Source organism: Euwallacea similis, chromosome 18, assembly GCF_039881205.1.
Source record: "Euwallacea similis isolate ESF13 chromosome 18, ESF131.1, whole genome shotgun sequence".
Taxonomy (NCBI): domain Eukaryota; kingdom Metazoa; phylum Arthropoda; class Insecta; order Coleoptera; family Curculionidae; genus Euwallacea; species Euwallacea similis.
Genome location: NC_089626.1, coordinates 2,633,682 through 2,649,929, shown reverse-complemented (window position 1 = coordinate 2,649,929; position 16,248 = coordinate 2,633,682). Strand labels below are relative to the sequence as shown.

The 16,248-nt window shown below is 42.9% G+C and overlaps 5 protein-coding genes across 12 annotated transcripts; 1 reads left to right on the top strand and 4 right to left on the bottom strand.

The window, feature by feature from the left end:
• Positions 1-244: 244 nt before the first annotated feature.
• On the bottom strand, positions 245-2,333 carry LOC136414912 (cytochrome P450 4d2-like). Its single transcript, XM_066399204.1, has 8 exons — positions 2,153-2,333; positions 1,891-2,088; positions 1,645-1,833; positions 1,213-1,589; positions 1,088-1,156; positions 849-1,023; positions 549-719; positions 245-496 (listed from the first exon to the last, which is right to left on the bottom strand). The coding sequence occupies exons 1-8, from the start codon at positions 2,310-2,312 to the stop codon at positions 321-323; spliced, it is 1,515 nt and encodes a 504-aa protein (XP_066255301.1). The 5' UTR covers positions 2,313-2,333; the 3' UTR covers positions 245-320.
• A 943-nt stretch (positions 2,334-3,276) lies between these two features.
• Positions 3,277-6,943, bottom strand: Zasp67 (Z band alternatively spliced PDZ-motif protein 67). 8 transcript variants are annotated; one of them, XM_066399200.1, is made up of 14 exons: positions 6,647-6,801; positions 6,447-6,598; positions 6,360-6,390; positions 6,235-6,304; positions 6,124-6,181; positions 5,933-6,068; positions 5,651-5,749; positions 5,346-5,583; positions 5,055-5,294; positions 4,579-4,838; positions 3,909-3,964; positions 3,664-3,730; positions 3,378-3,528; positions 3,277-3,326 (listed from the first exon to the last, which is right to left on the bottom strand). In XM_066399200.1, the coding sequence occupies exons 1-13, from the start codon at positions 6,746-6,748 to the stop codon at positions 3,409-3,411; spliced, it is 1,629 nt and encodes a 542-aa protein (XP_066255297.1). In that variant the 5' UTR covers positions 6,749-6,801; the 3' UTR covers positions 3,277-3,326; positions 3,378-3,408. The 8 variants fall into 8 exon arrangements, 4 of the variants coding, with proteins under 4 accessions (XP_066255297.1, XP_066255298.1, XP_066255299.1 ...); XM_066399201.1 differs by having other exon boundaries at positions 3,277-3,528; positions 6,647-6,810; XM_066399202.1 differs by lacking the exon at positions 3,664-3,730 and having other exon boundaries at positions 6,647-6,800.
• An 876-nt stretch (positions 6,944-7,819) lies between these two features.
• LOC136414755 (protein rtoA-like) lies at positions 7,820-10,884 on the top strand. Its single transcript, XM_066398935.1, has 6 exons — positions 7,820-8,608; positions 9,408-9,617; positions 9,675-9,752; positions 9,810-9,857; positions 9,912-10,118; positions 10,609-10,884. The coding sequence occupies exons 1-6, from the start codon at positions 7,885-7,887 to the stop codon at positions 10,767-10,769; spliced, it is 1,428 nt and encodes a 475-aa protein (XP_066255032.1). The 5' UTR covers positions 7,820-7,884; the 3' UTR covers positions 10,770-10,884.
• Positions 10,885-11,514, bottom strand: LOC136414855 (endocuticle structural glycoprotein SgAbd-1-like). Its single transcript, XM_066399075.1, has 3 exons — positions 11,503-11,514; positions 11,277-11,425; positions 10,885-11,217 (listed from the first exon to the last, which is right to left on the bottom strand). The coding sequence occupies exons 1-3, from the start codon at positions 11,512-11,514 to the stop codon at positions 10,914-10,916; spliced, it is 465 nt and encodes a 154-aa protein (XP_066255172.1). The 3' UTR covers positions 10,885-10,913.
• A 674-nt stretch (positions 11,515-12,188) lies between these two features.
• On the bottom strand, positions 12,189-16,115 carry LOC136414750 (lysosomal alpha-mannosidase-like). The gene is made up of 16 exons (XM_066398931.1): positions 15,904-16,115; positions 15,618-15,699; positions 15,381-15,566; positions 15,136-15,338; positions 14,947-15,086; positions 14,756-14,889; positions 14,496-14,703; positions 14,233-14,441; positions 13,988-14,178; positions 13,731-13,936; positions 13,370-13,677; positions 13,029-13,314; positions 12,844-12,976; positions 12,681-12,793; positions 12,475-12,624; positions 12,189-12,422 (listed from the first exon to the last, which is right to left on the bottom strand). Exons 1-16 carry the CDS (start codon positions 16,103-16,105, stop codon positions 12,204-12,206), a joined length of 2,970 nt encoding a protein of 989 aa, XP_066255028.1. The 5' UTR covers positions 16,106-16,115; the 3' UTR covers positions 12,189-12,203.
• Positions 16,116-16,248: the final 133 nt, after the last annotated feature.

The window sequence follows — 16,248 nt, the reverse complement described above, 5'->3', positions numbered from 1 at the left end:
CTGTCTCGGAAACGCGCACCCATAGGGGTTGCATCAATTTTTACTTTAGGCTCTTTGATCTGCAATGGGCAAATCTGTAGGTGGTACCATTTCTGAGATCCATGACGGCTGAACGTCAGCTTTGGAAAAGCTTGAATTTTCTAAATGGGAAACCTACGCCACTGAAAATCTTTATTATTAATGATTTTTTTAATTTAATTTATTTATCATTATTATTATTATTTACTTATCAATTAATTTCATATAAAAATTATGCTACAAAATGGGCTATTATTTAATCTTATATATTTATTAACAGAATACCATTTGGTGTATGGATGTCAAGCTGCAGCTTCCCAATCATATTTTTCAAGCTGTATATTCACCCCATTTTTCGACTTTAGCACAGCTTCACTAACCATGATCATTTTGTGCGGTGGATTCGTGGGCGACAATACAAAATGCCGAATTATTTTGGAAATCATACATTTCATCTCTAGTACTGCAAATCTTTGTCCTGCAAATATAATAATAATCATCCAAGCTGTTTCGGGTAAATTTCCTCGTACCAATGCAATTGCGAGGCCCAGCGCTAAAGGGCACATACATGTATGGAGATTTTAAGTTCGTATCCAAGAATCTTTCAGGCACAAATTCTTCCGGCGAATCAAAGTAATCGGGATCGTGATTCATGCCGTAAATGAAGATGGTTAGGAAGGTGTTTTTTGGAATTTTCTGACCTGAAAAATATTTGAATTTGCATTAAAATAGAATAATCCTCCACCAAATTGTCAAGTATTCAGGTTAGTTAAGTTTTAATCCTGAGTCAATTTGCTTCTTGATAACCTGGTGAATACAATATAACTTACCTTTATATTCGATGGCCTCGGTGATCCTCCTCCCTATCACAGGTACTGGAGGATACAACCTTAATGTTTCCTTAATTACTAAATCCAAATATTTCATTTCATTCAGGTCTTGCTGAGTGGTTGGCCTATCCCTGTCCTTACCATAAATGTCTTTCTGCTCTTTTCTCACTAAATCCTAAAATCATACAAGATTACTTATGTCATTGCTGATTAACTAAATATGTTATAAATCATCCAACCTGGTGTTTTGGATTATTGGCCAATAGGAACAGTGCAGAAGCTATGGCTGAAGAAGTAGTATCATGCCCCTAAACACAGATTTAGTGGCATTAAACTGAAAACAAACTGAATTGTAAAAATACACCTCAAATATGAAGGTATCGACCTCCTCCCTTATGTCTCCAGGACTCAGTGGCTTTCCATCGACAGTGGCATTGAGGAGCAAATCCAGGAAAGCCAACTTATTCTTCCTTCCGAAACTATCGACTTGTAGAGCTTCGTTGAGTTTTTTGTTAACAAACTCTCGTTTTCGCTTCTCGATTACTGAGGTGCTGAACCCATGCAAAATTTCCACGTTCTGTTGCTGAAGCCCATGTTCCTCTGTTAATTTAAACAGGACCGAAATTCTTTTCCAAGAGGACATCATTCGGACAATGGCGATTCTGCAGTAGTCCTTGACTGCGTGGACGTAATTTTGGTTTTTCAAGTTTTGGGACTCGATCGTGACGCCCATTGCTGACTCTGTGTAGAGTTCTGATATTACGGAAAATAGTTTAATGTGTAGCGAACAGGTTACCGCAAATGCTATCGAGGGCGCACAAATTGACATACTCATAGATATTAACCGTTGCCTTATCGGCCGCAGGCCTCTGCAGTTTGTCCACTAAGATGTCGGTGTCTTTATCGAAAATCTGCACAAACTGATCCAGAATCGAGAAGTGGAACGCTGGGGTGATAATCCTCCTCCTTTTCTTCCATTTGGTGCCTGAAATATAACGTAAACAGTCTGTGTCTGAAGAGTTTTCTTTGGGCTCTCTGCTACCTGTAGAGGTCAGCAAACCGGTTCCCAACCATTCATGGAAGAACGTGTAGATATCAGATTTCTCCAGAATCGTATTGCTGGACAGCACAAACTCAGAAAACTCACAACTGCGACTTAGAATGCCCCACACAGTGGGTCCTTCCATATACGCCATTTTCAGAGGGTTGTTTGTTAATCTGGTCATGTCGTTAACAGCCTCTGAAAAAGATGAAAGAATCTCAAAACGTTCTCTATCGTGTCCCCTATATTATTTGCTGTATACCCTCAGACCCGGAGAATTCCATGACGATACCAATCACAGGTTTTCGCGGGACGTGAGGCATCCAATTCAATGTTTCCCTTACTTTCCTAAATTTATTAACGTATTGATAAATAAAGTAACTTATAATAACTGCGAGTATAGTTAGTATTATCGACAACATGGTTATGCTTCTGGCTCCGCACTACGATTAAATAAAATAGCACCTACACAATCAACGCAAATGCTTGTTATAAATATACTTTGCCTAAAATTACGAACGGTGGGGGCCATTCATGGGATGACTGGCGTTATCTCAACAACAGAGAACTGGTTTTAATAATAATCATATCATATTTGCACTTTAAAGCTGACGAAAACATATAAAATATCCTCTAGAACACTTATTAATTTAATATGATCCTTTGAACTCATCATGCGCTTGTTTTAAACCGCCATCATAATGCTTGGGAAGATCCTGCATATCATGTTATCACTGTTTATACTATTTTTAGAGATTTGTTACCGTTTAGTCTCGCTTCACTCGTATTTTTCAATTCGTATTTTCTCGCCATTCAACTATTTGAACAGAGCTTCACTCGCTATCATCACCTCGCGAGGCCGACCTGTCGGGAGCAGCTTCAAATATCTTATTAGCTTCAAAATCAAACACATGAATCCCACAAAAGCGAACTTTTGACCTGGAAATATTATGCGGCATTAACGTTCACCTGTTTTTCAAGAACAGAAATAGCCGCCAAAATCACAATTTATAATACATTCAAGACCATTTTCTTCGACAAATTGTCAAGAATATAAGACTCTCCGTTCGATTTCTAATTATAATAGTATCTTCCGCTTACTTTTGCTAATGCAATTAAAGTGGCTCAGCACCGAACATTACGTAAATGTGAGGATCATTCTAGTCTCCTTATCTCTATGTGGTTGCAAATAAAAAGAATTGAAATTGTTGATGTATGATGATGTTTTCGATGGAGATTCTGCAAGTCATCAATGTAAACACATCAAAATCTGCATTTAATGGTCTCAGCGTAGAACAAAATGGCTAATAACAGCATTTATTTTACATGTTTGGTAACTAGTTAAGGATGTAGTTTAAGCTGGATAATATAATAAGAAAATGTCCATTTTACATTTTTTCAGCTCAGCATCTAATCGCCTAGGGAGCCCCTTTATCCTAGGAAACCAAAAGTTATTATTGTTAGAAAAAAAAAAATGTAAACCCCACCCCATAATAATCCTTTTCCGACAGAATCTTCTCAGCTCGGGCTCCCACTCCCCTCACGGGGGGTTCCATGTCGTGAATCAGGCGGTACACTTCCGACTTCTGGAGATAGTCGAGGTTCTTCGCTGGGGGCTCGAATTTCAGAAAATTTATGCTGAAAAAAATGCGTTTGTCTTAAATTTCTCAAAAATAGTCTTAACGTAAACATAACTTTCAGTGCAATCAACTCTAAGAGGGTCTGATGAAGAGGAAACTTATAACCTTGGACCAACGAAACCCTAAAACTCACCTTCTTTCCTCCCGCTTTGCCAGGGACCAGGAAACAGTTCGACTCTCTGGATCCAAAGCTCCTAGTACTGCACACAAAGAAAACCCATGCTAAAACCAATCCTAAACCGGAAATTCTGAGTCGCAAAACAGAAGGCCTTCCTCACCAAACCTTAAACCAATCCAATCCAATCGTACTTAACTTTCAGCCTGGGATTTCTTCTGTTTACCGACCCACAATTCCCCGATTCCCGTCACTCAAAATACCTGTAGACTGGTTTGTCCTTGTCACCCCAGGGCCAGATCCGGTTCCAATGGTCGACCTGAAAAGACGAGCCCTTTTAAAGCACCACCCTCTAAGCCTACCCTTTGGTTTTTCCCACGATCACTTCGGAGTGATCTTCAATGGTCTTGCAAATTTTCTCGTCGGACATTTTAGGCTTCCGGAACTTTGGAGTGGCATCATCTGGATCCGACCATTTCCTGCCGCCTGGAAGGACGATGGGTCTTTGTGTCCAGTCCATTTTGCGTCTCTCTTCTTCTATCTGCAGAGCATGGCTTTTAATGGCTTAATGAGAGCAGCTATTGAGTTGGGCAAGATTTATATTGAGGGGATATAAAACGTCAGTATTGTTTATGTAGGATGTTGGGCCAAATCGGGACGTCATTGGTTTGAATGTGACCTTTAATTGGGTATTATTAGAGTTTGTTGTTGTTGCACGAAGAAGGTTATGCCAACTGAACTAGGAATGAGCTATGGGGAATAAATGCGAAGGGCGGCAACGTGGCGCTTAGATTTTGTTTGAGAAGATGGCAGCCAAACTGCACTTCCATATGCTCTATCAGATTTTCGAATGCAACTAATCTGTTTTTCAAGGCCCAAATTTGCCATAGGCGATCTCTATATGGGAAAAATTGAGGAATGGCAACAACTTACTTTCTTCTTCTTGGCCAACAACAGCTCCTCCTTGATCTTGGCATTCTTCTCCTCCTCCGTAAGCCCAGCGTAAGGGTCTACTGGCACCTCCTCAACCGCTTCCTCCTCTTGCACCTCTTCATCTTCCTCCTCCTCAAGTACTTCTTCATTGCCATTAACCACTTGATCCTCCTCAAGTTCCTCTAAATGCTCTTCGTTTTCATCTTGAGTCAGGTCGCCTTCAGCGTTTTCGGAAAGTGACAAATTGTCTTCTGCGTTATCTAAAATTCAGTCCATCATATCAATGACATTAATGGCGAATTGGGCAACCAGTGCGCACCCAGGGCGGCAATAGCGCCGACTTTCCATTGTTCTTACGTTATTATGACTTGCGGTCACAAGTTGGACAGGCGCAGATAGCCTTCGTAGGCCATATTACAGCACTGGGTGCGCTCTGGTCCAGGAGTCCGAATTTGTCACAAGTCTTTATATAGCACCTTCAATTGTGGCCTCAGACACGTCAGCAACCTCAGCTCTGCTATTCTCTTTTATAATTGCTTTTTCGAGCACAATTTTATTGAGTTGCTGCGTTACTGCTTCCAGAGTCACTTGGATGGCGGTGGGAAGCTGAGAGAGAGTTAGCAGCTGCTTCTGAACCGCTGCAAGTTGGTCTTCCAGGGAGAGAGACGCTTCACAGACAATGGGGTCAAGGTGGATGTCCAGAGGGGCAGGTTTCACTAAAACGATCATTTTACAAAGTTGAATGTGTTGAGAGCAGAAAAACCTACAAATTGGCTTAAGTTTCTTGATAGTGCATTGGTCTTCGTTGGTTTCATTGACGATGACTTCCTCTTGGTTCATTTCTTCTTCGTCAAATTCCTGGATCTCCACATGAGTGGTTTCCTCGGAAATTTCCTTCACTGAAGCTTCAAGTTCTACTTCCGGGTCCATAGAGTCACTTTTCTCGATTTCCAAGGAATCTATGGAGTCGGCTATTGATGTATCACGGGAAATTTCTACTTCGGTCTATTCCGACGCAGAGCAATAAAATTTTATGGGTCAATTTTGGCATTTGAAGCTCGCACTGGCTTACCACGACGGTCTCAAATTGCACGGACTTTTTGCGGTGGTTGAGTACCTCATTAGGATCTCTCTTGGGCTGTTTTATGATTTTGACTCTGTACGGTTCACCCTGAAACCAATTCGGTGAAGCAGCTTGGAAAATTGGCGACAAGGCGCTTAGAAGTTGTTTGAATTTTACTCAAAGTTTTGGTAGAATGGCGAGCAGGAGGCGTTGCCGGATTGGGTTGAAAAGCCGAGGGAACGGGGACCAGAAAGTGATTACATCACCCCAGCAAAAATTGCGCCAACTTACGATAATCTGTCTCTCCTCTATGAGTTTTTTAGCAGGAGGCTTGGCGTTCTTGGGTTTCACCAGGAACGTGGACCACTTCCTCGACTTATTCGCCCTCTGGATGGTCACGTCCTTCGGCTTGGACGGTAGCTCTACACTGGATTAAAACGAGTAAAAATAAACCGACTCCAAAAAGTTCCTGTGGGACTCACGTAGCCAAATTGTCAGGATTAGTTGGTGATGGGCCAACTTCTTGATCTTTTTTTTCGTCTGAAAATGCGAGAATTCTGCACTTTTACTCACGTCACTTCAGGAATATTTACCCTCCTGTTGAGCGATCTGCTGCAACGAGTTTTTTAGTATGTTTTCCACCTCTGCATTGCCGTCTTCTTCCTACAAAGGCGCAGTGATTTAGTCAGGTGTTGAGTCTATAGCTCATATTTCTTACCGGCGAAACTGGAATATCGGAAAACAATCCTCTGTAACGTAACCATTATAATTACGAGATTTAAAACAGCGATATGTTAAGAAATACCTTCTCACAGCCATCACGAACTCGCATCCGGCCTGGTTGATCAATTCATGGGCGGCCACATGGGAAGTACCAGCAGTTGGAGTGTCGTTAACGCGCACTATCACGTCACCTACCATCAGACCTGCATCTTCAGCGAAGCTGTTCTCATTCACCTGTACACTTCCGACTTTAGGTCGACCTTTAAAGTGAAGATTTCTTACCTTGACCACCACTAAGGGCTCGTTGAAGTCAGCGCCTCCCACCAGCCGGAAGCCCCAGTGAGAGCCGCTATGAGGTTTTCTGAGTCTCAGTTCTATAGCCATGCCACTATTTCGCTTTCTTGAGTCACTACTCACCGTTCAAGTCAGCATTGGCTTGATAATGTTTATTTAGGGCGCGTTTGTAATAACCGAAATACCTGAGGAGTTTATAATGTCACGTTAATTTTAGTATCCGGCAGGAGAGGCTGGAATATTTGATTTGTCTAGGGCTAGAGAAGGAAGTGGGGTCCCTATGAATTGGTAAATTGCCTAGAAGACGTTGAGTGCTGGTCGAACAGGGTGGAAGACAAATTGCAGATCGTCGGAACCAGTCAGGAATGTGTGCAAAACGTTCCGGCCCGTGCACTGTTTCTCGCGATTCGGGATCAGCTCACCCGTCTCTGCTGGAACGAACCTAAAGATGTATTGTTAATCCAGGAAATGGCAACGTGGCGCTTTTTAGAGGTTGTTTCGGAAACTGCCTTCAAGAACAATGCCGAAATGTCACGCGCAGTGTTGCCGGGTATAGTTTAAAGCCCCAGATCCAAGGGATTTTTGGAGCTCCAAAAGCCCGCGGTATTGTGCAGATTCCATGCAGGCCTCCGCACATCTCTGCCCCGGTGATCTCAATTTTCCACTCAAATAAAACTTAGCATAAGCGAGATTTTCTACAAACACAAGACCGTTAAAAACCAATCCCAGGAAACCATAAAACAGAATAACATATTAATTTAGCGGCAATAAAACTGGCAGTAAACGTAATGAGCAACCTGAATCTCGCAAGTCCCTGTTAAATTTACAAGAGCCTAATTAAGAGGTAACTGTTAAATGCCCTTGACCTCTGCGGTTGCAGTTCTTCAGCTCCACCAAAGAAATGCTTAAATATCTTTTCCAGCATCTTGCGGGAATGGACCGGTTAAATTGCGTCAGGGCCGGAACAAGGTACAGCTTGACCTTAAAGTGATTTTAAGTAAAAACAAAAACATCTAATGTAGGTCGCAAGTGACTTAATTAATCATTTATCGCCATTTCTATGGCCCAGTTACCCGCGCGTTGTTAAAAAATTTCACTAAAATTTCTCTCGAATCCATCTCTGCAGCACGTGCTTGCTGGACATCGAAAGAAGAACTATAAACATAAGAAGTCTCCTATAAAATCGCCTCGTAGAGTTCATCAACTCCAGTACAATTCATTTCGCCATGCTACTAAAATGCACGGTTTTAGTTGCGGTGCTAGTGGCGGTGCAATCGGCAACTTTACACGGCAGAAACATCCCCGTGGAGGTGAGGTATGAGAGGTTGGAGCACGATTTCAATTCAAATTTGTCGGAGAAGGTGCAGCTGAGCGATAAGGAACTCAAGGAGAACCAGCTGCGGTTGGAGAAGCCCGAGGAGCGAAACTCGACCAAAGACCACTCGGACCTGAATAAGAACTTGGAGGAGAAGGTGCAGCTGTCCCCTGAAGAGCTCTTGCAGGCCCCTAAGTACGTGCCCATCCACGACACTTTGAACCAAGAACCTGAGAGCAATGACTTGGAGCGCTTGGGGGAACTCCGAGAAGAGCCGTGCGATAAAGTGGCTCTGATCGAGAAGATGCAAGGCATCATTGAGAAAGGGTTGGAGAATTTGAAGGATGACTTTATAGCCAAAGGGGAGAAAAGGCCGCTTCCCAAGGAGCTCTGGGATACGCTGGAAAAGGACTTGAAGGAGTACTTTGCGAGAGAGAAGGTTAAAGTGGAGTCCAGGCAGGAGCAGGGCACCACATCGCAGAACATCATCTCGAACATAATTAACGGCTTTACGGAGATAACGAATAACGTTATACAAAACTTCCAGAATTCAGCGAATGCTACTGGGAGCAGTGAGGATGAAGGGTCTCAGTCGCAGTTGCCTGGACAAGGGATTGTAGGGTTCTTTAGTGGAGGTAAGAAAGACCGAAACAACATCAAAGGAAGACGTATATTTAGAGCACACTTACATTTCTCCCCTTGGAGTATCTTCACTTCGCAGCCTCAGATTCATTCCCCCAAACAAGTGTTTGATTCCACCTAATAACTTCACATAAGCACAACATGTATCTACAAAGATATTCCTTGTTTTTACGCAATTATCCACGTTTAAGGTCCAATTTTTTGATCAAAATTCTTCCTTGTAAAATATCGCGGAAAGTAGGCTGCCATCGCTTAAGCCATGTGGCAGCGATTCAAATTTTGACACTTAACGCGGAGCGACCAGCCAATCGCAACGCTGCTTATTGCAGTCACGGCCGACTCGATTTTTTGACGATTAGTTTCTTCTCGCAAGGAGGAGAAAATGTCGAGTTGAGATAATTAGAAAATATGTTTGGTTTTTTCACGACTTCAAACCTTCAAATTCACGCCTCATTAACAAATTTATCCCTAATATTACCATTTTTCGTGCGATTTTTCCCCACTTTACGTCCGACTTCAATCAAATTATTCCCCGTAAACTACCGCGGAAAGCGGTTCGCCATTTTTAAAATTGTTTGTCAGTGATTCAACCAATCCCAGGCTGTTTGTCGCGCGCGTGACACCTTCATTTGTTAATTATTAAATGTCTCCCTCATGAGAAAAGGGCGCATATTTAATCTTTTTTATTACATTCTATAAGCCCAAAGTCGATATATCATTCAAAGGTAATTTTCTAGTGTAGGATCAGGTATCGTAAGGAAATTAATAAAGTTTCCATTGTTTCAACTTTAGGAGTCCAAAGCATAACCAACACCATCCAGAACACAATCCAATCTATCCAGCAGGGCTCTGGTAACTCCACCACTTTGGGAGATTCAGAAACCCAGCCCTCGTTAGGAAATCCGGTTGGAACCTTTGTCAATGGAATCCAGCAATTCTTCCAACGTCCGCAGCAAGTCGTTAACCAGATTACTCAAACTATTTCCAACAATAACACTCAAGGTACCAAAGCTCTCACTTTATCGCCTCAGAGTCGTTGTTAAGCTTGATTTCATCTAGGCGATGAAGGCACCGCTGCTTCAGCCCCATCTGGAAGCAACCCCTTTCAGCAGGCTTTCCAGGCTTTTGGAAATTTCAGTGAGGACATAGAGTGTCTTTCGATGTCTAGTACATAACGGAATAATTCTGTTTTAGGTACATCCATTACCCAGTCCATTCTAGGGGGACAAAACAAGCCTGAGGGTTAGTGTTTGGAAGCTAAGTTGTATATTTTATTATGTATATTATAACATTTAGGATCTGAGGACGAAACCTCTAGCCAGCCAAGTAACATTGCTCAGAGCTTCGGACAGACCATCGGGAATGTGTTCCAAAACTTCCAGAACCTGGTTAGGCCTTCGACGAATTCCAGTAATTCTGGAAGTAACTTTATCGATCAAGTCAGTAATGTGGGGAGCCAAATACAGCAGGTTGCCAGTCAAGTGGCCTCCAACGTCGTTCCAGGTCAGAACGAGTTAATAGAGGGTGTAACTAATCATCATGGTTACATTTCAGGGAGCAATAGTACTCTGCAAAATAATTTAAAAAATGCTAATAGACCCATAGTCGAAAACGCACCATTTTTTATTTACAGGGTGGCAGAGTTTTAAGTCAGTCCTAAAACAAGTCCAAACTATTCAGGTCGGGGGATCTAGGAGGCTATAACTGAGATCCCCTCGACCTATTCAACGATTGTTAAAACGTCGATTGGGAAACTTCTTCACCTCCATACTACTGAAATGGGCTCGCGCGCCATCATACATGAATCGCATTCGTAAAATAAATAAAAGTAAAACCTTGCCACCCTGTGTATCGTAAACGGTACATTTTTGACCATGGGTCTGTTCGTATTTTTTATTAATTTGGAGAGTACTATTGTCCCCCGAAATATCGCCATGATGATATGTTACACCCTATATAATAATGGCGGAATTAAACATATTTTGGTATATAGGAGGATCGAGTTCCACTTCTGCAGAGTCGAGTACTGCTACTGCTGAATCGAGTGGTACTATCGCTGCCTCAGCTAAGTTTCAGACTGAAGAGGGTTCAGTAAGGGCGGAAAACCAAGGAATAACCACTGAAAAAACTGAGGACATGACAGCTATGGAGTAGAAAATTAAGTTTAATTTTATTGGGGTTTACATGAGGATATCAAGACTACAGTAATTTTAAGGGCTAATTTATTTTTATTTATTTATCCAGTTGTAAATAAAAATCAAATACATCACATATACGTTCATAACTGCATATTTCATCTTAGTGACGGTACGCAACAGCCCTCTTGAACGCCCTCCTCTTGAAAGAGTTTTTGGGAGGTTCTACCTCTTGTTCAGGATGCTCTGCATTGTAAGCGAGCGACCTCAGAATGGCCTCTGGAATCTCTGGACCGACAGGCAGCACGTCGGAGCTGGGCTGGAAGCCGTTCTCATCGGCTACGTATTGTACCACTACAGGGGTTCCTTCGGGAGATACGTATCTAAAGCCTCCTTGGGCCACAGTTCCTTCAGCCGGGCCTTGCCGGCCTTGTTCTTGGGCTGCGATGCCGTTTTCGGTCTCATAACTGCAACAAACACATAAGCTGAAAATATGTGGGGCGTTAGTGGTTGCATATGCACGTACCTATATTGGTAGCTTCCATCGGGCTCCACGCTTGATCTTTGGTTGATAATGGCGGGGACTTGGCTGGAGTATTGGGTGAGTCTGGGTTTTCGCAAGTCCACGACTGCAGCACTGGCCAGACCAAGCGCCACAATACCCAATGAAACTACCTATTATGATATGAACTCATGTTAAGAAAATTCCGCATTAAACACTCGTGTATAATTTCTTAGTCACGCCTACTTACCAACTTGATCATGTTTGTTATGGAGTTTACGCACTGACAAATACTCGAAAGCTGAGTGACAAAAATTAAACTGATTTTTCTCTATTTATACGATTCTTTTTTCGGAATCCATTAATATACATATATACTGCATCGTTCTCATGGGAAAAGTTCATGGGTGAACCACTCGGCAAATTTGCATTCAAATGCGTCTTTTTGGGTTGGTTGTGCAAGATTTATCTGGCAAAGGCGTCGGGTGATAGTTACAAAATTAGGCAGATGTGCGGCTAGAACCGCCAAATTGTGTAAGAATATTCTAAATTAAAATAATCAATAATTAGGGATTTTCCGCTGTTTTGCCTTAAAACGTTGAAGGATCTTTCAACGACCTACTCAACGTTTTGATTAGACCAGACAAGCCGAATTAGGCCTTTAGATTGTGTGCTACGTTATAGTAAAATTTAATAGAAAATCGACAAGAACTTAGATATGTAAGACTACGGCTAATGGACTACCTGTGATGACGCAACACATCGAAGACCTTGTTTCGCAAATGGCGATTACAGGCGGATGAATGTCACTTTTAACGTTAATTATTTCGTGATGGAATTTAATTGGTCAGTTCGTTTCAGTCAATGAGAGAATGCGAAACCGCACGTGACGTCCGCCAGCCGCAACTCAAATTGAATCAAAATACGGTTCCTGGTATTATTTTTATTCAACTAAAATTTCGGTAATTCATTTCTCTTCTTTAACTCGACAACAAACGTCCTAATGTCCATTGGAGCTAATTTCACCTCATTAGCATTTAAAGGTCCCTTTTTGTCTGATTTCAGATTTCCAGTGTAGCTCCAATCGTAAGTATCCAGAGACTCCAGTTTGCGATTGACACCCAGAACCATCTCAACAGGGTTTTCCACTGTATATTCAGCGAAGAGCTCCTGTAGATTATTTACCTCAGAGACCTTTCTTGGGGGTTTAAGGTAAGCTTACGGTAATATCAACAGTGACCTCCTGAGAAAGAGAGCTGTCTTCGTTCTTCTCTAGAATATGCTCCAATCTGAGGACATGCGTGGTGTTAGTCCATGGCTCTAGAGTCAAGACGTTTATATTCTCTGGCAGCTTCTCTTTCAGCCCCGAAAACTATTAGAACTTGCGTATGAGAACATAAGCCTTTAAACTCCTATTGATATATTCACCTCTTTTCCTATTACTTCAGAAACGTTTTTGCCACTAGCGTTACCGAACCCAATCCAGGGCTTGAGCAGCTTCTTTTGGGCTAGAATACGCTCCTGAGCCGTGGCACTTGTGACTGCAATTGCACCTCAGTCATAGCTCTACCAAGATCAAGCCAACACTTACCGTTTTCAGCTGCTTCAGTAGAGCCCAAGATTAAGTAATGCTGCCCCCTTACCACCACTCCATGTCCGAACTCATACTCATCCAAAGACTCCCCCACGCCTTTACTATCATCCCTCATTGTTCTTCTGTGGATCTAGTTATAATGTATGTTGTGTAGTATATTAGTGGTCCGTATCTATTTTTACCATTAGTTCGATTTGCCCCTCGTCTAAACTGGTGCCTCCCTGAGATCGATCATTCAAGACCGAAACTTGCAGCTTTTGCTCTTTATCCTTGATAGTGATTTTTGAGGTGACAGGGAAATAATTGCTGGCAATCGGCTGTTTCGTAGGATCAAACTCAAACGTGGGTCGATAATTTATGATCCTCTCGATCATTTCCCTGCCGTTCGAGTCTGTGTAAAAAGTCTTCTCATTCGCGAACCCGTTCACAGCGAAGCGAGTAATGATCTCCTTTCCAACATTGTTGGGGCTGTAGTAGAGACATTTCTGACTTAAAGACATATTTAACTGTCGGAGAAACTCACACATCGACAGGCCCCACGAGCCAATCAAACTCGATGTAATTGTGCCCTCCCTGCTTGTAAATGCGGATAATTTGAGTGGCCCAGTCGTTGAACTTTTGCTGCACCTCCTCCACTACCTCCCCCTTGAAATTCCGCACTATAGTGGGGTTGTCGAAGGAGGTGGCATTGCCTTCAGGCCTGAAGATGTAGGCCCCAGAACCGTCCTTACTGGTGTAGTAGAAGAAGTTCTGGGTGATATTCACTGTTTTGCCGTTCATGGTTACTGATTTGAGGAGGTTGGTGGATGGGTCCAGCTCGAAGCCTAAATTCTAGGGGATGGTTGATGGTTTAAAGTGTCTGAGTTGGTTAGATGCAAGTAAACCTCGTCTCCAAACTTCAGATCGACTGCGTCCGCAGATTTTTGCTCAAAAAGATCGTCAGACTGCTTCTTCAGGAGATAAGAGCTAATCCCCATTGGAGGCACTTGGGAGGCAACGAAGACCACCTCGAACTTTCCCGGTTTGACGTCATCGAGCAACACATAGGCGAAGTCGGAGATGGGGTCAACCACGTCGAACGTCACATTTCCTGCACATCATTAAAGTTATTAGGTATAAAGCAAAGTGTTGTCTAAAGAACCTTTAGGGCCGGTCACAGAGTAGGAACCCCCGTCTATAGGCACTCGAACCACATGGTCAACGGGCCACGAAAGGGGGTTGTAGACCAACACTAAAGTCTCTTCAGAGGTCTGAGCGATTGTGCAAATCGACACGTTGGCCAAGAGGCAGGAAGACAACTCTGGGAAGTCTGACGATTTTCCCAACAAATTTCTGCAAAGCACCACTTTGAGTCCTGATAAAGGCTATTTGTAGAGCCCCGCTTACCCAATAATGCTGGTGAAGGGGACCTCAGCCTCACTAATCCCTTTAGTCAACATTTTCACATAGTCGAAATTCACGTGCTGCTTCTCCGTGCCAGTAATAGCGTCATGGTGCTGCACCACCCCATTGGCCCCCTTCAACGCGTCCATTGAGCCCACATTTACCTCACTCTGACCGCTGGCCAGGGCCAAGGAATTCAGGTGCTTGGCACTCTAATTTTTAGTCTTTTTGCAAAAAATCATTTGAGAACCCACTGGAAATGATACCTGAAGAACATTGTGACTGATCCTCTCGTACAATTTGAAATTTGGCTTGGACGAGTAGAATCCCACCCAGTAGGTGTCGTCGTCATTGCTGTAGGGCAGGAAGTCGTCAGTCTTAGTGGTCATCTCAGGTTTTGCCTCATAGACCGCTTGAAGGTAACACGAGGGTGTCGAGTAGATGAGCTTGATGTCTGGATGGCTCTCGAAGGCTCTGGAATTAGATTTTCATTGAGAAATTGAGGGAACAGATGCAAATCTCGCACTTGATGAGCCTGTCGGAGTTGCTGAAATTGATATCTGCGGCTTGATAGTAGAAATCCCCCCCCAACGTGACAATAACGTTCTTGGTCTTGTAGTAAGCAGCGTATTTCTTGACTTCATTTTCGAAGTTGGTCACCTGCAACATTTCCACATATTTAATGACTCAAATGCCAAAGCTCGTTAGCCTAAGAACCTTTTCATCGAGATTATAGCCCTCGTCGTCGGGGTCATCAACAATTGCGTCGTCGGAGCATAGAAGGTCAAAGCAGAAGCCTCCAGGGCTATGGTACGTGTTGTCCGTGCCAAAGGCACCTCCGTAGATCACAGAGTCATCTGCAAGGATTTTTATCACGCATATTCCTGGCTTACCAGTACGTCCTACCATTAGCACTAGCTTTCCATAAAAAGTCCATATCCTTGCTGCCTTTCCTGACGTTCCGGTCGTTCTGGTCCAGCCTCCCGAAGAACAGCCCATCGAAGCCCATTTTGGTCATCAGTGATCCGTGCTCTCTAGAGTGGCCAAAGGGATCAATTTGCCAGGCGATAGTAGGGTTTCCGCATTCTCCTAAAGTGTCGTTAAGAATCCTAAAGCAACATTGATTACATGTCGCTAAAGATGTTACTCACTTGAAGCCCCATGTGAAAAGGTCGATGGTCGACTGGTAGTTAACGCAGGCTTCGTCGTTCATGCTCCAAGCCCCATTGATGACCTCCAATTGCCCATTATCGACCAATTTCTTGAATTTGCTTCTGACGACATCGTCTTGGTGCTGCCACCACATCCAGAAAAACGCAGTCTCGACCTGGATAAACCTAATGAAAAGCACTTTAAACATTGAGAATTTGACTGCTGATTTTTGTTACCTCCTGTCTGGATACCCATCTAAGGCGTTAATCACTGAGTTTACAATGTATTGGTAGCCGATGTGCTGAATTGAGTTGTTTACTGAAATAAAATTTATACAAAACGAGGAACGCAGCTTTTTAACATGACGTCAAAATGACGTATTCTTCGACTAGCGGCGTTGACATAGTCCCTATTTTGACGTCAGGAAAGAATCAAACATCCTTATTCAACTTCGTTCCAGAATTACAGCAATGATTAGCAGTAATTCTCGATGCAATGAAATGCTTTTTTAGTTATACTTACAGCCCCAATAATACTGATCCACAGTTTTCAGCCAGCCAACATCGTCATGTGAGTGATGGATCATATGAACGGTAATTTTATCCGGATCTACGTCATGGCATTTAACGCAGCCTTTCGAAGCTCCAATTTTTCCATTAATGTAAAACCCGAGCACTGCAGAAGCTCCCAGAAGAAGCAAAAGAACTGTCCCATTTAGACCCATTTTAAAAAGTGTGTCATTTGCCTTGAAAGGGCGAGATTTATATGTGATGCATTTTAAGATGTGTATACTAAGAATGGGACGTGATTCGTGATTTAGGAACCCGATGGATTGATCATGAAACCTTTGGGAAGGGTTCAGATTAA